This window comes from Loxodonta africana, chromosome 21 (assembly GCF_030014295.1).
Source record: "Loxodonta africana isolate mLoxAfr1 chromosome 21, mLoxAfr1.hap2, whole genome shotgun sequence".
Classification (NCBI taxonomy): Eukaryota; Metazoa; Chordata; class Mammalia; order Proboscidea; family Elephantidae; genus Loxodonta; species Loxodonta africana.
In genome coordinates, this window is record NC_087362.1 from 14,430,744 (window position 1) to 14,457,284 (window position 26,541).

The 26,541-nt window shown below is 37.4% G+C and overlaps 1 protein-coding gene across 1 annotated transcript in view; it reads right to left on the reverse strand.

Annotated features, from left to right (window-relative positions):
* Window positions 1–26,541, reverse strand: part of GALNTL6 (polypeptide N-acetylgalactosaminyltransferase like 6) — a 1,380,753-nt gene that overhangs the window by 127,339 nt on the left and 1,226,873 nt on the right. The window contains exon 7 of the mRNA XM_003415811.4: window positions 12,088–12,205. Coding sequence (XP_003415859.1) covers window positions 12,088–12,205 — 118 coding nt within the window. The remainder of the gene's footprint in view (window positions 1–12,087; window positions 12,206–26,541) is intronic.

The window sequence follows — 26,541 nt, forward strand, 5'->3', positions numbered from 1 at the left end:
TTTTGTCTACTGACTAGTTAGCGAATTCGCCTCTTCCTCCCTCCCCATCCTCGTAACCGTCAAAGAATGTTTTCTTCTGTTCTTAAACCTTTCCTTAAGTTCTTAAAATAGTGGTCTCATACAATATTTGTCCTTTTGCAACTGACTAATTTCACTCAGCATAATGCCTTCCAGATTCGCCCATATGAGATGTTTTGCAGACTTCTCATTATTCTTTATCTTTGCATGGTATTCCATTGTGTGAATATACCAAAATTTGTTTATCCATTCATTTGTTGATGAGCACCTAGGTTGTTTCCTTCTTTTTGCTATTGTGAACAGTGCTGCAATGAACATGGGTGTGTATATATATCTATTCCTGTGACGGCTCTTCTTTCTCTAGGAGATATTTCAAGGAGTGGGATTGCGGGATCATACAGTGGTTCTATTTCTAGCTTTTCAAGGAAGTGCCAAATTGATTTCCAAAGTGGTTGTACCATTTTATATTCCCACCAGCAGTGCATAAGTGTTTGAGTCTCACCATAGCCTCTCCAACATTTATTATTTTGTGTTTTTTGGATTAATGCTAGCCTTGTTAGTAGGGTGAGATTTGTTAGTAGGGTGAGGTGGAATCTCATTGTAGTTTTGATTTGCATTTCTCTAATGGGTAATGATTGAAAACATTTCTTCATGTATCTGTTAGCTGCCTAAACGTCTTCTTTGGTGAAGTGCCTGTTCATGGCCTTTGCCCATTTTTCAGTTGGGTTATTTGTCTTTTGTTGCTGAGGTTTTGCAGTATCTTGTAGATTTTTTTTTGGTAGATTTTAGAAATTAGACTCTGATCAGATATGTCATAGCCAAATTTTTTCTCCCAGCGTATAGGCTGTCTTTTTACTCTTTTGGTGAAGTCTTTGGGTAAGCATAAGTATTTGATTTTTAGGAGTTCCCACTTATCTAGTTTCTCTTCTGTTGTTTGTGCATTGTTAGTTATGTTTTGCATTCTGTTTATGCCATGTATCAGGGCTCCTAGCAGTCCTTATTTTTTCTTCCATGATCTTCATCGTTTTAGATTTTATATTTAGGTCTTTGATCCATTTTGTGAGTTTTTGTGCATTGTGTGAGTTTTGGGCCTTGTTTCATTTTTTTGCAGATGGACATCCAGTTATGCCAGCACTATTTGTTAAGAGGCTGTCTTTTCCCCATTTGACAGACTTTGGGCCTTCGTCAAATATCAGATGCTCATAGGTGGATGAATTTAAGTCCAGGTTCTCAATACTATTCCATTGGCCTACATATCTGTTGTTGTACCAGTACAAGACTGTTTTGACTACCCTGGTTGTATAATAGGTTCTAAAATTAGTGTGAGGCCTCCCACTTTGTTCTTCTTCTTCAGTAATGCTTTACTTATCTGGGGCCTCTTCCCTTTCCATATGAAGTTGATGATTTGTTTCTCCATCTCATTAAAAAATGTCTTTAAAATTTGGATTGAGATTGCGTTGTATCTGTAGATCTCTTTGGGTAGAATTGACATTTTCACAATGTTGAATCTTCCTATCCATGAGCAAGGTGTGTTTTTCCACTTTATGTAGGTCTCTTTGGGTTTCTTACAGTAGTGTCTTGTAGTTTTCTTGGTATAGGTCTTTCATGTCTCTGGTGAGATTTATTCCTAAGTATTTTATTTTCTTGGGGGCTATCGTAAATGGTATTGATTTGGTGATTTCAAGTTCTCTTTGTTGATGTAGTGGAATCCAACTGATATTTGTATGTTTATCTTGTATCCTGATACTTTGCTAAAATCTTCTATTAGTTCCAGTGGGTTTCTTGTGAATTCTTTGGGGTTTTCTTTGCATAAGATTAGACTGCAAATAGGGATACTTTTACTTCTTCCTTACCAATTTGGATGCCCTTTATTTCTTTTTCTTACCTTATTGCTCTGGCTAGGACCTCCAGCACAATGTTGAATAAGAGTGGTGATAAAGGTCATCCTTGTCTGATTCCCGTTCTCAAGACTTCCTCCACTTAGGGTGATGTTGGCTGTTGGCTTTGTATAAATGCCCTTTATTATGTAGAGGAGTTTTCCTTCTATTCTTATTTTGCTGAGAGTTTTTATCATGAATGGGTGTTCGACTTTGTCAAATGCATATTCTGCTTCAGTTGATAAGATCATGTGGTTCTTGTCTTTTGTTTTACTCATGTGATGGATTACATTGATTGTTTTTCTAATGTTGAACCATCCCTGCATACCTGGTATGAATCCCGCTTGGTCATGGTGAATTATTTTTTTTGATATGTTGTTGAATTCTATTGGCTAGAATTTTGTTGAAACTTTTGTGTCTATTTTCATGTAATTTTCTTTTTTGTGGTGTCTTTATCTGGTTTTGGTATCAGGGTTATGCTTGCTTCATAGAATGAGTTTAGGAGTATTCCATCCTTTTCTATGCTCTGAAATACCTTTAGTAGTAGTGGTGTTAATTCTTCTCTGAAAAGTTTGGTCGAATTCTCCATTGAAGCTGTCAGGGCCAGGGCTTCTTTTTTGTTGGGAGTTTTTTAATTACCTCTTCAATCTCTTCTTTTGTTATAGGTTTAGTTAGTTATTCTACCTCTGTGTTAGTTTAGGTAGGTAGTGTATTTCTAGAAATTTGCCCATTTCCTCCAGGTTTTCAATTTTGTTAAAGTACAATTTTACATAGTGTTCTGTTATGATTCTTTTAGTTTAGTTGGGTCTGTTTTGATATTGCCCATCTCATTTCTTATTTGGGTTATTAGTCTCCTCTTCCGGTTTTGTTTTGTCAGTTTGGCCAATGGCTCATTGATTTTGTTGATCTTTTCAAAGAACCATCTTTTGGTCTTGTTAACTCTTTATATTGTTTTTCTATTTTGTTTAATTCTGCTCTAGTTTTTATTATTTTCTTATTTCTGGTGCCTGCGGGCTTCTCTTTCTGCTCTATTTGTTCGATATGTAGGGTTAACATTTTGATTTTGGCCCTTTCTTCTTTTTGGATGTGTGCATTTATTGCTATAAATTGACCTCTGAGCACTGCTTTTGCTGTGTCCCAAAGGTTCTGGTAGAATGTATTTTCAATCTGATTTGATTTTGTGAGTTTCTTTATTCCACCCTTGATATCTTGGATAACCCATTAGTTTTTGTGCAAGGTGTTGTTCAGTTTCCATGTACTTGATTTTTTTTTTTCCTTGCTGTTTCTCTGCTTGATTTCTTTTATGGCTTAATGGTCAGAAAAGATGCTTTGCAATATTTTGACATTTTGTATTTTGTTAAGGCTTGCTTTGTGGCCTAAAATGTGGTCATTTCTGGAGCATGTTCCATGTCCATTGGAAAAGAATGTATACTTGGCTTCTGTTGGGTGAAGTGTCCTGTATATGTCTATGAGGTCAGGTTGATTGATTATGGCATATAGATCTTCTGTGTCTTTATTGAGTTTCTGAATGTTCCGTCCTTCACCGAAAGTGGTGTGTTGAAGTCTCTTACTCTTATTGTGAAGCTATTTCTCTTTTCAATGCTGTTCGAGTTTGTTTTACATATTTTGGAGCCCTGTCCTCCTGGTGTATTGACCCTTTAATCATTATATGATGTCCTTCCTTATCCTTTGTGGTGGATTTTGCTTTAAAGTCTATTTTGTCAGAGATTAATATGCCAGTCCTGCTCTTTTTTGATTCTTGTTTTCCTGATATATATATTTTCCGTCCTTTTAGTTTCAGTATTTTTGTGTCTTTGAGTCTAATGTGTATCTCTTGTAGGCAGCATATAGATGGGTCATGTTTTTCTTTTATCCATTCTGGCACTCTTTGTCTCTTTTTGGTTGTATTTAGTCCATTTACATTCAGCATAGTTATTGATAGGTATTAAAAAAATTTTTTTTTTATGAGTTTAGTGTTGTCATTTTGATTTTTTTTTTTCTGTGTGTTGTTCATAGTGTCATTGTTCCCCTTAATTTTCTGTGCTGAGTTGTTTTACTTTATGTACTTTCTTTTCATCTTTTTCATTGTTTTTGATTTTGTATTTGTTGAATCTTTATGTTTTTCTTCTTTTTTATTTTAATGTGTAGGATTGTTAGTTTCCTTTGTGGTTACCTTAAAATTTACCTCTGTTTTTTTTTTTTTTCCCCCCTGGGTTATTTTTCTAAGTTTAAACCAGTCTTTTATTTCTTGATATTGCTTTGACTTCCTTTGCATATGAAAGTTCTATGATGACATTATTTAGTTCCTCTTTTTTGTTTTAATGTTGTCATCTTTTACATATTGAAGTCTCTGTTTTCCTGTTTTCAATGTTTTAGCTTTCATTTATTTTCGTGACTTCCTTATCTGGGTTGATATCTGGTTGTTCTGTCTAGCATTCTAGTCTTGTTACTTGATGTTATTGATTTCCTAACTGGAGGACTCCCTTTAGTTTTTTTTTTTTTTTGTAATTTTGGTTTGGTTTTTACAAATTTCCTAAACTACTGTTTATCTGGAAATGCCCTAATTTTGCCATCATATTTGAGAGACAGTGCTGCTGGATATATAATTTTTGGTTGGCAATTTTTTCCTTCAAGGCTTTATGTGTGTCATCCCATTGCCTTCTTGACTACATGGTTTCTGCCCAGTAGTCCAAGATTAGTCTTTGTGGATGACTTTTTTTAAATCCCTAAACAAAACAAACAAACAAAAAAACCCATGGCAATGGAGTCAATTCTGACTCATAGTAATCCTATAGCCACTCTTAAATGTCTTTATCTTTGGTTTTGGCAAGTTTGATTATAATATGTCTTGATGGCTTTCTTTTGAGATCTAACCTGTGTGGGGTTCAACAAGCCTCTTGGATAGATATCTTCTCATCTTTCATGGTATCAGGGAAGTTTTCTGCCAATGAATCTTCAGCAGTTCTCTCTGTATTTTCTATTATCCCTCTCTGTTCTGGTACTCCAATCACTCGTAGGTTATTCTTCTTGATAGAGTACCACGTAATTCTTAGGGTTTTTTTCATTTTTTTAAAAAATTCTTTCATCTGATTTTTCTGAAATAAATTGGTGTCAAGGGATTTATCTTCAATCTCACTATTTCTGACTTCCATTGCATCAGTTCTGCTTCTATGAATTTCTATTGCGTTGTCTAATTCTGAAATTTTATTGTTAATCTTTTGGATTTCTGTTTGCTGTTTCTCTATGGATTCTCACAGCCTATTAAATTTGTCATTATGCTGTTGTATAATCTTCTTAAATTCCTCTGTTGCTTTGTCTGTGTGTTCCTTGGCTTGGTCTGCATTTTGCTTGATCTGCTTCCTGATCTCTTGAAGAACTCTGTGTATTAATCTTTTGAATTCTACATCCGGTAATTCCAAACATGTTCTTCCTCTGAAAGGTTTCTTGGTTCTTTGTTTTGGTTGTTTGCTGAAGTCATCGTAGCCTGTCTCTTCCTGTGGTTTGATACTGACTGTTGTCTCCGAGCCATGAATAAGTTATTAACTTTATTTATTTTATGTTTGCTTACTGTGCCCTGGTCTCTTGTTTTGTTTTGATATGCCCAGATAGGCTGGTCTTGTAAGTTAGTTTGATTATTGGCATCTTTGAAGCTCTTAGATCCTGTTACTGGGTGGGTAGAGCTGTTAGTAGTTATGTAAGCCCAGGAGTCCGTTTAGGTTTCTTATGTGAATTCAGCTCAGGTGTCCAGGTCGTTGGTCACTGAGCATGTGATGCAGGCTCTCACCTACAGTCCTAGACAGGCAGGGGTCATTGGAGTAGGCCCAGGTATCTGGCTACAGTAGGGGTCATGTACTGAGCAAGGCAGTGGGTGGACTGCTGCACCTCAGTGTCTGGGAAGAAGGCATGTTCCTGTTCCCTAGAGCGTGAAGGTGTGTGTTTTGTAGCCAGGCTTTGGGCACCCAATGCTGTTGGCTGTAAGGACTGGGAGGCACCACTCATTCTTGGACCTCTGTCACAGGTGGCGAGGTGGAGTGGGTGGGACCACCAGTCTTCAGGCGCCTGTTGTGGGTAGGTGAGGACCCTCCTTAATAGGCAGAATGGTGTCAAATGTCATGAATCTGCCACTCCCCCTTAGCCATTGTAGTTGAAAATAGGCTTCAGGTATATACCATGTTTTACTGTGTTAGTGAGGGCCTAAGCTGTTGAAATGGGCCCACACAGGCCTATGCAGGGGTAAAAGGTATTCAACGTTTGTGGAACCCTTATGCCTTTGCCTGGGCAAAGGGCTGTGCCTGCCCTGAGTTCTTGGCTTAGGGGAGCTGGCAGATTATTTACTCCTCTGCTAATTTGTTCCCTCTCCAAGGCCGGAAGAGTGGCTCACGATGCGCAACTGGTCCCACTTCTGGCTTGAGGTGGTGGGGGGACAATTGCTGAAGCCAGACCTGGAGCAGAGTAGAGTAGGGAGGGCATGGGTAAATGGAAGACAGGTACTTCCCAGAGGGGGTAAAGGGCTTTTTTGATCCCGTGTGGTAGGTTAGACACTTGCACTTAACTTTTGCATGTTCAGCACCTCTTTCCCTTGGTTCCGCAGGCTTGCAAAAACTCTCCGCTGCTCAGTTTCTCCTGGTGTGGAGTCAGGAGCACTACTGCTTGCCTCATCCTGCATGTGCTGGCCGATCCAGCCTGCAGAGTGCCGGCCAGGTCAAGTCTGGCAAATCCTCACTGCTTCTGAACTATCTCTCCCTCTCCCTGCTGCTCAGTTTGACTCCTCATCTCTCTCTTTGATGTTCAGAGCTCCTAGATTGTCATATATAATCAATTTCGCTTGTTTTTTTGGGTCTTCATTGTAAAAGGGACCACAGAAAGCATCTGACTACTCTGCCATCTTGGCCCCACCTCCTAGACTGAAAACTTTTGAGAGCAAGGACTGACTGTGTGCCTAACCAATTTACTGTATTAGCTATCACTTTCCATTCCTTCTGTAAAGCATATTGAATGGTGCTCATATATGGAGAACCTACACTGAGTCTGGGCTACATTGAATATACTGCATAATTTTGCTCCTAAATAGTTAAGTTACTACATATGCTTACCCCAAAGGCGATGAATGTATTTCTTCCCAAATACAATTGCACTAGTCTTACTGTAATCATGTAATTTAATTAAATATTGCTTAAAATGATGAAATATGATTATGACAAGAGAAAAATTATTGTTCGTGTCAAAGCTAATTTGAATGATTTGGAAGGATTGAGGAGTTGCTCAAAAAATGCTGTCAAATTAAATGTGGTTGAGGTAACAATAAAAGAATGAATAAAATTAGAACAATTCTATTGTTGCAGTAAGGTAGCTTTAAAGTATCTTTAGGTTTTTATTCCAATTGAAAAGAACCCAGTCGTAGACAATGCATTATGGGTGTGACTTATGCATCTATAGTTTAACTCAAATCAGTAGACTCATAGGCAGAAGCAAAAGCTTTGGCCGCCTCACATTATAAGACTGGTGAGTGCGTGTGCATTATGCTTTACTTCAGAGGAAATTCTTAATTTTTTTTTTTTAACGTTTTCCTGTTTTACCTGACTTGTATATTTAACAGACAAAATATTCATCTCAATTGTGCGTGATCCAAAGGCTTCTACTGGGCTTGCTTTGCTTTTTCTGCAGACTCTGCATGATCCATGGGTTCAGAGTGGAAGTTGTTGATTAATATTTATGGAGAGAATAAGCAGATTTCTCAGGAGCAGAGCAAAGTCTGAGTGGTTAGTTAAAATAAATAGGGACAAAAAATGGAAGTGTGTTTCCATCTTTTCTGGGAAGGAGAGGAAAACAGGAGTTGAGCTGGTTTGCAGTATAGGTTAAGGCAGATCATTTCTGGAAAGTCTAGTGGTATGTGATTAAACATGGTCATTTGTTTTGTGTGCTAATCAGGAGCAACTGCAAACTTTTAGGAGAGGAAAATAAAACAGTTTAGGAAAAAAATTAATTGAAATTGAAAGAGGAAAAAGATTAGAGGAAGGGAGACTATAGTGTATGTCCAGAATTATTACCGTGAATATGGGATTAAAATATTCTGAACCGTAATGATGAGGAACTATGATGAATTAATCATCCATGCTGCTAAAAAACCTAAAACAAACCTGTTGCCATCGAGCTGATTCCGACTCCTAGTGACCCTATAGGACAGAGTAGAACTGCCCCATAGAGATCCTGGTGGATTTGAACTGCCAACCTTTTGGTTAGCAGCTGTAGCTCCTAACCGTTATGCCACTGGAGAGTAAAGTCTTTCAGAGCAAGAATATTTTCACATTTATTTTTGAATCTCAAGAGCTTAGCACAGTGTTGGCACACTGTAATCAATAAATAGATGTCTGTTAATGCATTAATGATTAATAAAGGCTGAAAGATTGTGAGAGGTAAGTTAATGTGTCCTTAAAATGTCTGAATCTTAAACCAACCACATAGGAAAGACTGTGGCACACCACAAAGGTGTACTATGATCCAGTAAGAGTGGTTATGAAATAGGCTGTGGGACTTCTAGATTTGTTAGATTTGTTTTAGGACTTATGATACACATACTCACCTCACCTGGAGCCTTGAACACAGGTGAAGCTTTTGATCAAGAACTCTTCTTGGGACTTCAGGATGGCCCAAGAAATATTGGATCAATGTGTGGACATTTTGAGGAGATACTGGGGGTGGAAAAGGGAAAATTTAATGTTCTTCCCACAGAACCCAAACTTCCTATTTCATATCAGAGGATTTTGTGGAATGGAGTCCCTGGGCTTCATTCTAAATTGCTTCTGGCTGCCTAATGCATGTTTGTTGTTCACTTTTATTTTTAACATTTTCTGAGAGTAATTTCAGAAGGACTGATCTTCTGAAAAGGCTGGTATTTGGATTATATGTAAATATGCATTCTGAAAAAGCAGAGACTCATAATGGTTTTAGCATTATTTCAGTAATTTAAACAGTAGACAATATTTAGAGGTGTGGGTTCTTTTATATCTCCACTGTACAATCTGTCTCGGCCACCTCTTTGTTTACAGGTGCAACTCCAAATTGAGTACCTGGAACAATGCCTGGCATAAATTAGATGCTCAATAAAAGCTTGTAGAATGACTGGCTAAATGCTTCTTTCCCCTCCTTAGCAGCTGGCTAACCTTGCAGCATTTGAGAGACAGCTGGATAATTCTAGGTCACGTAGGAGTCCAGACTCATATTATGAGAGGCTGAAGACTGGGCACACTGCAGATAGATCATTTATTTCTCTAGCGAGCTCTTTTCCACCACTGACTCCTGCAAATTCTAATGTGTTGGCTTTTATGTTATGGTATGAAGTCTACGCATCTCGTCAGATTTCAGAAAAAAGGAAAGAAAGATATTTATAGAGAAAGAGCATTGAGGAGCACTTTTGCCCAAATAGTATTGATCCGAAACTGAACCCTTCATATAAAGCAGAGTTTTCTGGAAATCATTTCATGGAGTGATGAAATCTTGTTATAAACTTCATTAAGATGATTCTTTGTTTGGAGAGAAAAGAGTAGACAAAGATGACTGATAACCGTAGTTTATGGAAATAATTCTGAATTACCCAAAACCCAGTGCCATCGAGTCGATTCCTACTCATAGCGACCCTATAGGACAGAGTAGAACTGCCCCATGGAGTTTCCAAGGAGCGTCTGGCAGATTGAGCATTTAAATTTTAGGCTTAAAATAATTCCTGTCTTATGGTATGAAATAGACCAGGGAATTCTCAGTTATTGTACATATTACTCAAGTTGTTAGTGCTGTCCAGTGTCTATCTCACAGTTCTTTACAGTGTAAAATTAATCACAATTTATGAGATATGTCCCAAAATGCAGAAATTTGACTTTTTTTTTTTACCATTTAACAGAGCTGTTTGTGTACAACTCTTTTGATATGTTTCACACAAAAAAATTTCTTTTTTTCTCTAATGCAAATTTTACCAAAGCCTGTTTAAATTGGTCCTCCTCATGTTAAAAATATTAACCGGGAGGGACAGGAACCCCAAGGTCAGCACACAATATGAAGAAGGAAGGGATATGTCTGGAATGGGACCTTGAAAGACATAGCTGTCATCAAAGAATCTGTCATTCCAACTAAACAACCTGGGGCAATTTAGTCCTGAACTTCCAGTACTGTTGCCATGGTTTCTAGACAAAGATGATAGTGCTACATTCCAATTATATCCTTCAGAATGACAGATAACTGAAAAACAGGAAATGAGGTAATAAAACCTCAGGTGACCCAGAAGAGATGTGATAGATACAAGCGACAGAGAAGTGAGGAATGCAAGTTTATATATGTCTAAAAAACACCTTTGTGATTTAGAATGCAAATATATCTTCTGCCAACTCTTCAGACTTTCAAGAGCAGTTTTATCCTTTGTCCAGTTCATTATTCAAAGCCAGGTATCTCTTGCTTAATAGAAATTCCCTTCACAGCATTTTAAACTTGGAGAATTCATGAATTAAGAGAATTAAAAAGAAAATTCTTGAACTGTGAAAAGTGAATTAATAAAAAGTATTCCTTGAATTCTGATAATGTTATAAACAGGGCAATGCCATTTTTCTTTTCCTTTGAAATTGGGATCAAATGTAATACTTGGTTATTCCAGTTGAAGATATTATTGTAAACTTTGTACCCCGCTGATATCTGGAAAATATCAGATGATAAATAGTATGTTGGCAGGAAGTTTTCTGCTGTGCTATTGGATTATAATGAAGATATTAGCTCCTGTTCAGTAGGAGAAATCACCAGACAGGGATCAAAAGGTTAACAATGAAGTTAGCAATTGTTCGGTAGATATGACCTGGTGCAGACAACTCTGTTTCTGTGTTTGCTACAATTAAGCAGAAAGGAAGCATTTTAACCCCTTACTGACATGAGGTAATTTTTTAAATCTCTTTAATCTTGGTTTCTTCACCTGTAAAATGACAATAGCCATTTCTCAGAGTTGTGATTTCACGTTAGATAATTCATATAAAATACTTAGGTCAATATCTGGCCCATAACCCTAAGTTATTGCTGTCTCTTGCCATATACACTGTTTTAAGGTGTACAACTCTTACTCTAGCAGAAGAACCCAACAGACATTGATTGGTAAAGTCAATGGTTGAAAAAAAAAATACCTCTACAAAAAGGTTAAAAAAAAACAACAAAAAACTATTTTAGATGTGAAATTAGATGTGTTTGAATGATAGTGAAGAAGAGCACCAATTTAGCAATTGGTATTTTTTTTTTTTTATTTCAAGGATTACTGCCAGCAGAGTGAACAGAAGCATTCTAGATGTCCTGAACCCTGCAGTGACACCTCCTAAGTTTCTCTTTCCAGGTATTTATTTTATGATACTTTGAGGACAACATAGCATTTCTGTTAACACATTGAATACAGCTGTTACAGTTTTATAAATACCATTTTAATCATTGGATTTTTATATATAGACTTAAAAAGTTTTGCTGGATTCTTAAACGTGACTTTTGCTATATTAGGGTGCAATATTTTCCTCAGCAAGTATTATTTTTATAATGGAAGCCATTAGGAAAAGCCAATCTATTTAGTAGGAAGTTTTCTGTATGACAAATGTTGCAAGAATCAATTCTAGGCTTCTATGTAAATAATGGTATGATAAAGGAAAAAAATAAAGAAAAATGAGGATTTTTTTTTTTCCGTTCTGTGATTGCCTTTAGAAAGATCTTGGCAATTTGGAATACAACATTTTGTGCAGTTTTTAAATTTTTTTGCTTTGCTCGTCTGTTCTTCACACATCGGGAGAAGTATTTTTCATTCATAAACCTTGAAATTTGACATATCGTCATATACAATGTATATATGTACATATATATAATTATATAAGGCATATAATTTTAGTGAGCATTTATGGAAAAAGCAAGTAGAGACCTAGGATAATTTCAGATAAAAACAAATCAAAAACAGGCTTGTCTTGGAATTAAATAAATCAATGGGATTTTGAGTTATTACAGTTTTTATATGGTGTGGCTACTTTGCCATATAAACATCAGAAGGCAGTCACTTCTCTCTTCTAAAAGCTGACTTGGGGAACTGACATCTATTTTCATTATTAAATCATTTCACCACATAGGACACAAAGGAAAATGATGATATCCTATTAATATCTAGACAAAGTGTGAGAGGGTCTTGGTGGCTTACCTTAAAAGAGATTTCATATTGTTCTCCTCCCCAGATTTCTAAACCAGGGTCATAGCCACCCAACTCCCAAAACCATTTTCGATCCACAGCAAAGAGGCCTCCAGCCATAACAGGGGACCTGTGGAATGAATAAAATAATCATTAAAGGACTAGGAACATCAAGGACAATGGCATTTTGCTTGAAAATAAAAAAAGCAAACTTTAAGATAGGCTGTAGTGGTCAATTGCATCGACCTTTCCAGCACTGGTTTTCTTTGAGTGTAGCATTCTCCTGGGGCCTCTAATTGAAGTGGACGTGGAGTGAGGGTAGGGGAAGAGTCCTTCTGAGGATTAAACTTTTCAGTTCAGGTTTGAATGTGACTAATGCCTCGTAGAGCCACATTAGCTTCATCAGTCTGTCGTTAGAAATATCTGAAGTTAGTGTCTGATACATTGAGAGATATCACTTAATTCCATGGTTTTTCCTCAGAGTGAAGGGGACCCTTTACTGTTAGACAGATAAAGGTATAGAAAACGCTGTTGTAGACAGTATCTTTGATTTAATCTCTCATTATTCCCTAAGCATCATTAGATGCAGGCCATCTCCACTTTACAGATTATGAAATGGGCAGTAGAATATTAAATAAACAACCAAAATTGGTTATTTAATTAACATGCCAAAGTTGGAATTTGAACTGTCTTTTCACTTTAATGATATTCTTTTTAGACCATTTTTGTCTTTCCGAGAAATATTCCTTTTGCTCAGTAGTTTTCAGGTATTCCACTCTGCTAGTATGCATTGCAGTCATGTAGTCATGTTGCTGTATAATAGGAAAATTATAATCATTGGACCCTGCCCTAAAATTTTGTAGGTCAAAAGTAGTGCTCACTATGTGCTGGGGTCTAGGCTAAGAACTTTACCTAATTACCTTGATCAATCCACATAATAATCACATGACTATCATCATCCCTCTGTACTGTTTGCCAGTTCAAATCCACTAGCTGCACCTCGGGAGAATGATGTGGTGATCTGCTTCTGTAAAGATTTACAGCCTTGGAAACCCTACGGGGCAGTTCTACTCTGTCCTGTAGGATCACTCTGAGTCGGAATTGACTCCATGGCAATGGGTCTGGTTTTTTCGGTACAGTTTGAATAGTTCCTGGGAGGTGCAGATGGTTAACGTGCTCAGCTGTTAATCGAAAGTTTAGAGATTTGAATCCACCCAGAGGTGCTTGGAAGAAAGACCTGACAGTCTACTTGCTAAAAATCAGCCACTGAAAATCCTATGGAGCACAGTTCTACTCTGACACACACGGAGTGGCCATGAATCAGAATCTACTCAAGAACAGCTAGTAAACTGATACTGTTCAAAGAAACACGAACAGAGATGTTGGAAACATTGTCCAAGGTTGGAGGTAGCATGTGGTGGAGCTAGAACTCGACCCAGGTCCTCTGATTTCAGTCTTCTTGTTTTTCACTACTATACTGTATCTGTATCAGTGTTTGGGGATGAGGAGAGACAACTACGTACATGTGGGTATTAAACAATTAGACAGCACCTTTACTCAGGCCAAGCAGATCTTTTTTTATTTTTGTTAGACCCCTTTCAATATTATTGGCCATTGAATATAGATTTTCAAGCAAATTTTAAAAAAAAAAAAAAAAAACGATTTCAGCATACTTTATGTGATAGTTTTAAAGTTTTTTTTTTTTTTAAGTTAAGGGTATTCACAAATAACAGTATGAGATATTAAATACTGAATTTATTTTGTATAACTTGAATCATTTTAAATTTTTTGAGCATTCTTAATGGCTCAGAATATGGTCTATCTTGGTAAATGTTTCATGTGCATTTCTGTTGTCGTTGGGTCAAGCTCTTTATAAATATTTATTAGGTTGAATTAGTTGACGGTGTTGTTATTGATTTTCTGTCTTCTATCAATTAGTGACAGGAGGTACTGAAATCTATGTCTATAATTATGCATGTTTATTTCTTCTTGCTGGTCTATCAGTTTTTTGCTTCCTGTATTTTACTTCGTTAATAAATGTGTAAATGTTTAGCATTTTCAAATCTTTTTGTTGACTTATCATTATGATATGACCTTTGTCATTCCTTGCTGCTGACATCTTTTGCTGTTGTTGTTAGGTGCCTTCCAGTCTCCAGCTCATACCAAACTTACATATAACAGTGCAAAATGTTGTCCAATCTTATGCCATTTTCATCTACTGACATCTACTTTGATATTAGTATAGCCACTCTAACTTTCTTTAGATTTGTGTTATCTAAACACTAATCTATAACTTTCTCTATTCTCTTGAATAGAATTATTTGTGTCTTTAAATTTAAAGTGGTTTTCTCGTAGGCAGCTTATTAGTGGGTCTTGCTTTTTTACAATCCCTGCTTTTTAATTGGACAATTTAAGTCATTAACATTTAATTGATTATTCATATGTATGCAAAAGCTGGACAATGAATAAGAAAGACCAAAGCAGAATTGATGCCTTGAATTATGGCGTCAGCTAAGAATATCGAATATACCATGGACTGCTAGTTGTTGTTGTTGTTGTTAGGTGCCGTCAAGTCAGTTCCAACTCATAGCGACCCTATGCACAACGGAAGGAAACACTATCCGGTCCTGCGCCATCCTTACAATTGTTGTTATCCTCGAGCTCATTGTTGCAGCCACTATGTCTATCTACCTCATTGAGGGTCTTCCTCTTTTCCTCTGACCCTGTACTTTGCCAAGCATGATGTCCTTCTCCAGGGACTGATCCCTCCTGACAACATGTCCAAAGTATAAAAGATGTGGTCTCGCCATCTTTGCTTCTAAGGAGCATTCTGGTTGTGCTTCTTCTAAAACAGACTCTTTCGTTCTTTTGGCAGTCCATGGTGTATTCAATATTCTCCACCAACACCACAATTCAAAGGTGTCAATTCTTCGGTCTTCCTTATTCACTGTCCAGCTTTCTCATGCATATGATGTAATTGAAAATACCATGGCTTGGGTCAGGCGCACCTTAGTCTTCAAGGTGACACCATTGTACTTCAACACTTTGAAGAGGTCCTTTGCAGCAGATTTACCCAATGGAATGCGTCTTTTGATTTCTTGACTGCTGCTTCCATGGCTGTTGATTGTGGATCCAAGTAAAACGAAATCCTTGACAACATCAATCTTTTCTCCATTTATCATGATGTTGCTCATTGGTCCAGCTGTGAGGATTTTTGTTTTCTTTATGTTGAGGTGCAATCCATACTGAAGGCTGTGGTCTTTGATCTTCATTAGTAAGTGCTTCAGGTCCTCTTCACTTTCAGCAAGCAAGGTTGCATCATCTGCATAATGCAGGTTGTTAATGAGTCTTCCTCCAATCCTGATGCCCTGTTCTTCTTCATATAGCCCAGCTTCTCGTATTATTTTCTCAGCATACAGATTGAATAGGTATGGTGAAAGAATACAACCCTGACACACACCTTTCCTGACTTTAAACCAATCAGTATCCCCTTGTTCTGTCTGAACAACAGCCTCTTGGTCTATGTAAAGGTTCCTCATGAGCACAATTAAGTGCTCTGGAATTCCCATCCTTCGCAATGTTGTCCATAATTTGTTATGATCCACACAGTCAAATGCCTTTGCATAGTCAGTAAAACATCCTTCTGGTATTCTCTGCTTTCAGCCAGGATCCACCTGACATCAGCAATGATATCCCTGGTTCCACGTCCTCTTCTGAAACCAGCCTGAATTTCTGGCAGTTCCCTGTCGATATACTGCTGCAGCCATTTTTGAATGATCTTCAGCAAAATTTTGCTTGTGTGTGATATTAATGATATTGTTCTATAATTTCCACATTTGGTTGGATCACCTTTCTTGGGAATAGGCATAAACATAGATCTCTTCCAGTCAGTTGGCCAGGAAGCTGTCTTCCATATTTCTTGGCATAGATGTGTGAGCTCCTCCAGCGGTGCATCTGTTTGTTGAAACATCTCAATTGATATTCCATCAATTCCTGGAGCCTTGTTTTTTGCCAGTGCAACTTGGACTTCTTCCTTCAGTACCATCGGTTCCTGATCATATGCTACCTCTTGAAATGGTCGAACATCGACTAATTCTTTTTGGTATAATGACTCTGTGTATTCCTTCCACCTTCTTTTGATGCTTCCTGTGTCGTTTAATATTTTCCCCATAGAATCCTTCACTATTGCAACTCTGCAGCTCTACTAGAAGAACAAACAAATCTGTCTTATAAGAAGTACAGCCAGAATGCTCCTTACAGGCAATGCTCCTTAGAGACTTTTCTTACACATTTTGGACATGTTATCAGGAGGGACCAGTCCCTAGAGAAGGGCATCATGCTTGGTAAAGTAGAGAATCATTGTAAAAGAGGAATACCCTCAAGGAGATGGATTGACTCAGTGGCTGCAACAATGGGCTCAAGCATAACAACTGTGTGGATTGTGCAGGACTGGGTAGTGTTTTGTTCTTTTGTACATAGGGTTGCTATGTACCTGATGGCACCTAACAACAACAACATGGTTAGGTTTAAATGTATTATCTTCCTCTTTGTTTTCTGTTTCTCTGTTATTTCTTTTTTCTTCTTTTTCATTAATCAAATATTTTTCTTAATATCCTTTTTGACTTGTTAGCTATATTGTTTTATTTTTTCAGTGATTAGAAAAAATTATCTATTTTTTCACAATTTATTTTTAAATGATATTATTTCATGGATTTTTAAAGACCCTTTCTTTAAGACTCTTTCAATAACATCCATTTCTTTTCTCCCAGCCTTTGGTTGTTTGTTTTTATACTTTTCACTTTATATATATTACAAATCTCTCATTTTATTATTATAGGCAGTTCCCGAGTTATAAACTCCTGACTTACAAAGGAAACAACCCCTGTGATGCCTATTGAAATTTTGAGGTATATGCAATGGTTTGTAAAAACAAATGAGTGTTACTTTGCGAGATGCATCAAAACACTATTATTATTATTGTATTATTATGTTAAAGATGTTTTAGTATATCTGGAAGTGTTTCTTTAATGATTTTTATGCATAGAAAAGTATACTACATACTATATACTAGAACAAATATTTGACTAACTGACAATAGAAATGAACCATACCTAATTGTTTTGACACATATGCAAATTCGACTTAAAGACAGATTTAGGAATGGAACTTGTTCATAATTTGGAGACTGCCTGCATTGTTTTTATCTAAGCAGTCAGTTGTCTTTTAAAGAGATTTAAATAATAAATCTGTATTATGTATTTAGCACTGTAGTTACTGTTTCCATGTTCTTAATTCTTTTCTGCTGATCCAGATACCAATTGGGTATCATTTTCCTTCTACCTGAAGAATGTTGTTGTCGTTGTTGTCGTTAAGTGCCGTCAAGTCGGTTACGACTCGCAGTGACCCCATGCACAACAGAACGAAACACTGCCTGGTCCTGAGCCATCCTTACAATCGTTGTTATGCTTGAGCTCATTGTTGCAGCCACTGTGTCAATACACCCCGTTGAGGGTCGTCCTCTTTTCCGCTGACCCTGTACTCTGCCAAGCACGATGTCCTTCTCCAGGGACTGATCCCTCCTGACAACATGTCCAAAGTATGTAAGACACAGTCTCGCCGTCCTTGCCTCTAAGGAGCATTCTGGCTGTACTTCTTTTAAGACAGATTTGTTCGTTCTTTTGGCAGTCCATGGTATATTCAATATTCTTCACCAACACCACAATTCAAAGGTGTCAATTCTTCTTCGGCCTTCCTTATTCATTGTCCAGCTTTCACATGCATATGATGTGATCGAAAATACCATGGCTTGGGTCAGGTGCACCTTAGCCTTCAAGGTGACATCTTTGCTCTTCAACACTTTAAAGAGGTCCTTTGCAGCAGATTTACCCAATGGAATGCGTCTTTTGATTTCTTGACTGCTGCTTCCATGGCTGTTGATTGTGGATCCAAGTAAAATGAAATCCTTGACAACTTCAATCTTTTCTCTGTTTATCATGATGTTGCTCATTGGTCCAGTTGTGAGGATTTTTGTTTTCTTTATGTTGAGGTGTAGTCCATACTGAAGGCTGTGGTCTTTGATCTTCATTAGTAAGTGCTTCAAGTCCTCTTCACTTTCAGCAAGCAAGGTTGTGTTATCTGCATGATGCAGGTTGTTAATGAGTCTTCCTCCAATCCTGATGCCCCGTTCTTCTTCATATAGTCCAGCTTCTCGTATTATTTTCTCAGCATACAGATTGAATAGGTATGGTGAAAGAGTACAACCGTGATTGCACACCTTTCCTGACTTTAAAGCAATCGGTATCCCCTTGTTCTATCTGAACAATGGCCTCTTGGTCTATGTAAAGGTTCCTCATGAGCACAATTAAGTGTTCTGGAATTCCCATTCTTCACAATGTTATCCATCGTTTGTTATGATCCACACAGTCTAATGCCTTTGCACAATCAATAAAACACAGGTAAACATCCTTCTGATATTCTCTGCTTTCAGCCAGGATCCATCTGACATCAGCAATGATATCCCCCACAGTACGACAAACTGACAGACATGTGGGGGTACCTGAAGAATATCCTTTTACATTTCTTGTTGTGATTCTGCTGGTGACAAAGTCTTTCAGCTTGTTTATGTCTAAAGATGCCTTTTTTTGGCCTACATTTGTGAAAGATATTTTTGTTGGCTATAGAATTTTTTTTTTATAGAATACTAAGCTGACAGCTTTTTTCTTTCAACCATCTAAAGATTTTTTTCCATTCTCTTCTCACTTGGATTGTTTCTGATGAAAAATTGGTCATTACCCTTATCTTTGTTTTTCTGTACATAATGCATCTTTTTTACTCCGGCTGCTTTTAACATTTTCTCTATATTACTGGATTTGAGCTATTGTATTATTATGTGGCTTGGTATACTTTTATTTAGTTTTATTCATGTTTCTCATGCTTGTTGTTACTTGATTTTCTTAGATCTCTGGGTACAGTTTTCATGAAATTTGGAAAATTTTTGGTCAATATTTCTTCCACATTTTTTCTGTCCCTATCCATCTTTCTTCTCTTCTTACCTACCTACCTACCTACCATCTATCTATCTGTCTGTCTATCTATCTATCTATCTATCTATCTATCTATCTATCTATCTATCTATCTATCTATCTATCTATCTATCTGTCTATCATCTATCCATCTATCATCTATCTATCTCTCTATCATCTATCTCTCTATCATCTATCTATCTAATCATATCTATTTATCTATCTATCTATCTATCATCTATCTATCTGTCTATCTATCTAATCATCTCTCTCTAATCTAATCTATCTATCTATCTGTGTGTCTGTCTGTTTATCTATCTGTCTATTTTTTCTCTCTCTCTCTCATCTGTTATCTATCTACCATCTATGTAATTATTTGTCTTTCTGTCTGTCTATCTATCTATCTATCAGTATGTTGGGCTCCAAATTACACACTTTGTTCATTTTTTAAAATTCTCTTTTCTGCTTTGTTTCATACTGGATAGTTTCCATTCTATATCTTCAAGTTCACTAATGTTTTTTCTGCATTTTCTTATTTGTTAATAATCCCCTCCAGTGCATTTTTCATCTCATATATTATATTTTTCATCTTTTGGATTTTTATTTTGGCCCTTTTTATATTTTACATGCCTCTACTTAGCTTTTTGAACATATAGACTAAAGCTGTAATTACATTTTATTGTTCTTATCTGCTAATTCTTGTTTAGTTCTTAGTTTCAGTTGAATTACCTATTCATTACGAGCCATATATTTCTGCTTCTTTGTATTTCTGGTAATCTTTGATTGAATTCCAGACCCTTACATTTTTCGTGCTAGATATTTTTGTATTCATTTAAATATTTTTGAGGTTTGTTCTGGGATGCAGTTGCATTATTTGGAAATAGTTTGATTCTTTTGCACCTTGAGGCTTGTTAGGCGGGACAGGAGCAGTGCATAGTCTATGCTAACATTCACTACTCTTAAGGCAAGAGCCTTCTGTGTGCTCTGCTTGATGCCCTTTGAATCACCAGATTTCCATTCCAGCTGGTGGGAACAGACACTATTCTTGGTCTGCGTAAGCTCTGTGCACTGTAACGCCTAATCCTTTTGACTGGTTCCTTTCCAAGTCTTTGGTGGTTTCCTCACATACATGCTTCTATCAGTGTTCTGCTGACCCTTTGCAGAACTTGGGAGCTCTCTCTCTCTGTGGCTTTTTTTTCCCCCTGGTATTCTGCTCCTGGACAGTCTACCTGTCTTAATCTTCCCAGACTCTTAGCTCTGTACCTTCAGCTCAGGCTGGGCTCTGCCTGGGTTGCGTTTCCTTGTAGTGCAGCCTGCAAAACCCTCTGAAAGGTGTAAGCTGGGGCAGTCATAGGGATTACCTCATTGTTTCCTGTCTCTCGGGGGCCACCGTCCTGCATTGCCAGATGCCCAGTGTCTTGTGTCATATATTTTGTTTGTTTTGGTTGTTTTAGGTAGGAGGGTAAATGTGGTCCGTGTTACTCCATCTTTTTTCAGAAGTGGAAGTCCCCAGACCCATCCATTAATTTTTATTTTAAACATTAACAATTATTTTTATAATTATTTTAAATAGATATTACGTTCATGTGGTTAAAAATAATTCTTTCGTACACCTGGGTTTGTGGTTTGACATTCTTGTTCTCTATTTTTTTCACTGCAAACAAACATTATTGTTAACTTCTTGGCCAATCTTCCAGAAATACTTTATGTTAAACAAATATACCTTCTTTTTTCCCCCTTTTCTGTATAAATGATTGTATACTACTTGCAGTGTTTATTATGCAATTTTTTTAACAATATATTTTGGTGATCATGCTGTATTGTACTTTGTTATTCTCTTCTATTTTTTAACGGCTTCACACTACTCTATTGTCTATGTGTATATATATATATATGCATGTGTGTGTATCTACGAACAATTAGATTATTTCCAATATTTTGCTATGCCAAAATTTTTACAATGAATTACTTTGTACACACACCATTTCCCCATCTATATGAGTAAATCTTCAGGATGAATTATTTAGAATTTAATAGTCTTTACTTTTCATGTCTGGAAGGCAAAAGTTTCGTTGTAATTGTGTCCTGACCTGAAGCTTTATGTGATGTTTCACATCAATCCAAACTCGATGATTTAGAGCCTGATTTTTTTTTTTTTTAATATAAGAGGAGAGTTAGACGAAAGTAACAACCCTATTGAAAAATTACAGATCTATCATAAAACATTAGTATTGTCTACTTTACAGGGAAGAACTGCCGGGGACAATATTTGGAGATGAACTGTGGAAAAGTTTCACAGGCTGAATGATTAAAAAAAGAAAGAAGAAGAAATGGAAAGAAAGGGGTATAAAGGATGGATTGTGGGCTAAGGAAGAGCAGGTAAAAAGGTCCCGTTTAGGAAGGGTGCAAATGGTTAACAAGATTGACTGCTAACTGCAAGTTGGAGGCTCAAGTCCACCCAGAGGCACCTTGGAAGAAAAGCCTGTCCATCTACTTCCAAAACAGCGGACTGAGGGGTATTGGTGGCTCAGTGGTAGAATTCTTGCTTTCCATGCAGGATTGGATTCCTGGGCAAGTCACCTCACGGGCAGTCACCAAGGTTCTGTCATTGGTGGATTGTGTTGTTTTGATGCTGAATAGGTTTTGGTGGAGCTTCCAGACTAAGATAGACTAGGAAAAAAGGCCTGGTGATCTACTTCCAAAAATCAGCCAAGGAAAACCCTATGGAGCACCATGATCCAGTCTGCAGCTGATCATGGGGATGATTTAGGTCCAGGCAGTGTCTTGTCTCATTACACATGCGGTTGCCATGAGTCAGTGGTCAAATTGATGGCGTCTAACAACAACCGCCACCACCACAACAAAGGAGCCTGGAGGAGTGATGTGAGGTATCCCATAGAGGGAAGAGCAAGAAACAGAAGGTAGATGCTCCAGTTAGAAGCTGTCAAGTGCTGGGGTGATGGAGGTCCCCACCTGAACTGTGAAAGTGACCTTGGGAGATGGCAAGACCCCCTGTGTGGTGCCATGCACCAGGACTCTTGGTCTGGACAAACTTTATTTTGCATGATATTGGCAAAACTGCTAGATTAGAAGAAACCATGTGCCTGGGGCAGTAGGAGTTATAGTGTTAACTGCTGTGAACTGTTGCTATGACCTGAAGGACACGTTCTGATAATTGGGCATAAGATTCTAGAAACATTGCTCTCCTTGAGAAGAGCAGCTATTATGAGAAGAGAGCCTGAATTTCCTGCCAGTTTTGTGAAGAGGACCCAGAGTTGGATTTTAGTGGCTATAAAGATATACTGTGATAGATCATGCACACCTGAGTTTGTGTACTGAAGCACATACCCCACCATACATATACGAGTTAACCGTTGTGCAAAGTTGCTCTTCATTCAAGGGAAGAAAAGATGACTGTATTTCTCATGTATTAAAGATAAAAGTTTTCATTTCGTCACACTGTTTTCTCCTCAGAGGAAAAAAACCCCAGCAGTTTGTGTTCTGCTCTCTTTTGCATTTTAAACATAATACCAACTGCTAAAACCTCCTCCCTTTGATCCCATTTTCCACAGGCTCTCATTTGTTTATCTTCATATTACTTGATTTTTCTCACAAAACTTTCTTGCTATATTTATTCCCCTAAGATGTTAACACACCTTAGACATGTTTTAATGTGGCTCTGTGTCCACATAACTTTTAACATACTAATGTACTTTATGAGTATGCTCATAATATCATAAATCCAGTTTTGAGTTTTACAATAAAAAACACCTTTCATCCTTGGGGTGTCTTTTAAAATTAACGTAACTATGAAGCAACATGATCCCACTGAAGATTCTTTGCTCTTCTGGCCGTAGACATATGGTGACTTTCCTGAATATTTAATGGAAATCAATTTTCTATTTTATATTGAGGCTATTGTTCCAGGTGATAAAATATGCTTTGTTTTTTACTTATGGTAGACAAGTTTACTTATCTACAGTAATTTTTATATTCCAAACTTTGCTGACTTTTAAATTAATGAGACTATAATGTGAAAGTGTACTAAAAACCATACTTTATTTGGTACCAGTGAAAAACTCTTTACTTTCTCCTTTGCAAACCCATTTTTCAAAGTGCGTTGTTGGTTGTTTTCTCTAAACCAAGATATAATACTTAATGGTCGTAGCCCCATCTTACGCATGTGATCTTCCTAATATTCTCTATTTCACATATTGACTCTTTCCCTCATATGTGGAAAAAAAAAAAAATGGTGGTGCTTTAATAAAAATCTTTCTCCAGGGAATTTTTATTTATTTCCTTACATTTTCAGGCAGAAAGTGTTATTTCTAATATTGATATGACTCATGTGATCCTGGGAATCAGAATAATTTTTAGAAATGACAACATGCCAAAAGATAAATATACATATAAAGTATTTAAAATGTGTACTAACAGTTAAAATTCAGATCCAGAAATCTAAAGGAAGCCTGTAAATAAATTGATTCTCAATTTCCTTTCATTTCAGTGGCTACAGTGAACATTTCAGAAATGTGGGTGGCGATGTGAATTTGATCGGAAATGAAATGGCGTGATTCCCCTCCGGACTCAGTCAAGCCAAGTCAACCGACAGAAAGATGAACCACAGAATTTGCAATTATGTCACCGGGATTTTTAGTTGGCCTGTGACTCAGAACACTTATAGCTAAAATCTAATTATTTTCAGCTAGAATTCCATTGTTCAGTAGGATGATATTGCAGGTTAAAACCCAAAAAATTCTTAATGATTGTTCTAAGTATTAAGTCATTACATGAATTGGAATTTAGAAAAAATGTGGCCAAGTAGCTACTGATAAATTCATTTTTGTAATTAATTTTTTAAAAATTACCATTTTGGTATAATTTACTTTCTTTTTATGGTATAGCAAGAAGACTATGAGGGTGTAGGAGGAATGTCACCCTTTTGTCATGCAAGGAAGTGGTCACTCTAGGGGCAAAGAATGAGGTAGGCCTTGGGGCTGGGAGAAAGAGGTCTCCTCTGGAGGACCAGGATGCAGAAGTGGCAGGAAAAATTTAGTTCTAATCAAAATGTGGCTATGCTATACTTTCTCCTGACTCATTCACCTTGGGACTATGGATATTCAATGGGGGAAATAGCTGATAACATGTAAACTGAAAAAATCATGTAAGTACAGAGGCTTAACCCAGGAAAATCAGGGCTATGGTTGGTACAAGCATAGCTGAGTAAGCTGAGGTTTACTCTCTCTGCTCTTTGCAGTGTCAAGAAGTCCTACTGGAGGATGAACCCCCAAAACTATTGCCCTGAGATAATCTTCAAACCTTAAAGTGTAAACGAAAAATGGCCCCTGAAGTCTTCTTTAAACCAAACAATTGTTGTTGTTGTTGTGTACCACAGAGTCAATTCTGATTCATAGCAACCCTGTAGGACAGACTAGAATGGCTCCATAGTGTTTCCTAGGCTGTAATCTTCATGGGAGCAGATAGCCATGTCTTTTCTTCTGCAGAGCAGCTGGGGGATTTGAACTGCCAGCATTTTGGTTAGCAGCTGAGAGCTTAACCATCATGCCACCAGGGCTTCTTAGTAAAGAATGCTTGCCTTGAGCATCGTGCTCAAGTTTTAAAGAACTATCTATGTGAGACCAGATTGACAACACCAACCCCAAAGTTGAGCTAGAAAGCGAGGTTATATCAATGGAGGAGCAACAATTCAGAAAAGGCGAGTGAGAATGGTTGTGCGACTTGAAGAATGTAATCAATGTCACAGAATTTGACATGTAGAAATGGTTGAATTAGTGTGTGTTTTGCTGTGTATGTTCTCAACAGCAATTAAAAAACAAAAAATAAAAAGAAGTCCTACTGGACAAGTGACTCTGATCTATGCCTCGGTATCATTGTGCTTCTTACTTCCTTTGCTGTGCTACTCCAGCAAAAATAGCAAGAGAAATTTTTGGGTTTTCTTTCTAAGAGGCCATCGTTATTTGAACTGTGTCCTAGAAATAAGAGGTTCTTTGACTTGCAACATAGAGGAAGGACGCTAAAAGTAGCACAATTAACAAGATGAGGATCTCAGATTTGTTAAATTTGGGTATTAAATGGAATGTGACTTTATGCTAGGTTGTAACAATAATGGCCCAAGTGATTCACAACTTCCTGTATCCATGCCCTTTTGTGGTACCTCCCACATTGATGTTCTTAGCCATGTGATTTGCTTCAGCCAATAGGACATCAAAAACATGGTGCAAGCAGAGACCTTGTGCATTAGGGCTTACCTTCTCTCTCACTGCCTCTGGAAGCCTGCTATCAGGTGAAGAAGCCTGAGCTAGCCTGCTGGAAACACATGGCCCAGCTGACAATCAGCACAAGCCACCAGATATGTAACTAAGAGTATTTTAGACCATCTAGCTCCCTTTGAGCCGCTAGATGACTACGGCCACACGAGTGACCCGAAGCAGTGGGTGAAAAACTGTCCTGGTTTGCATGAGACTATTGGGTTTTCTGAGATGCCAGAAACTGGGTAAGTCTCAGACAAAGCAAGGTGAGTTAGCTGCTCTACCCAGGCAAGACCAGAAGAACCTTTCTACAGAGCTCAGTCCAAATTTATGACCCTCAGCATCTGAATCAACAAAGTTCTGGGATGATTTGTTATGTACCTATAGATAGCCAATATAGACCTCATTTTGAGTTCCAAGCTCTTAGAGGAGGACATATTAGAAATTTTATTAGGCTACTGATAAATGATAAAAATTTCAGTTGTTATTGTTGTTAGGAGCCCTCAAGTTGGTTCCAACTCATAGTGACGCTATGTACAACAGAATGTAATTTACTGCCTGGTCCTGCGCCATCCTCACAATTGTTACGCTTCAACCCATTGTTGCAGCCACTGTGTCAATCCATCATGTTGAGGGTCTTCATCTTTTTTGATGACCCTCTACCAAGCTTGATGTCCTTCTCCAAGGACTGGTCTCTCCTGATAACATGTCCAAAGCAAGTGAGACAAAATCTTGCTATACTTGCTTCTAAGGAGCATTCTGGCTATACTATTTCCAAGACAGATTTATTCATTCTTCTGGTAGTCCATGGTATATTCAATATCACTAACACCATGATTCAAAGGCATCAATTCTTCTTCAGTCTTCCTTATTCATAGTCCAGCTTTCACATGCATATGCACCATGGTTTAGGTCAGGTGCACTTTAATCTTTAAAGTGACATCTTTGCTTTTAACACTTTAAAGAGGTCTTTTGCAGCAGATTTTCCCAATGCACCGCGTCGTTTGATTTCTTGACTGCTGCTTTCATGGTTAGTTTCTTAATTTCTAAGGGCTGGTTGACACAAGCTCATTTCTTGTTATTTCCACTAGTACCATATGGTATACTGCAATGTATAACTGGATTTTGGAGCTGCTCATAATGAAAGTGAAAGCATTTTATTAGAAAAAAAACTT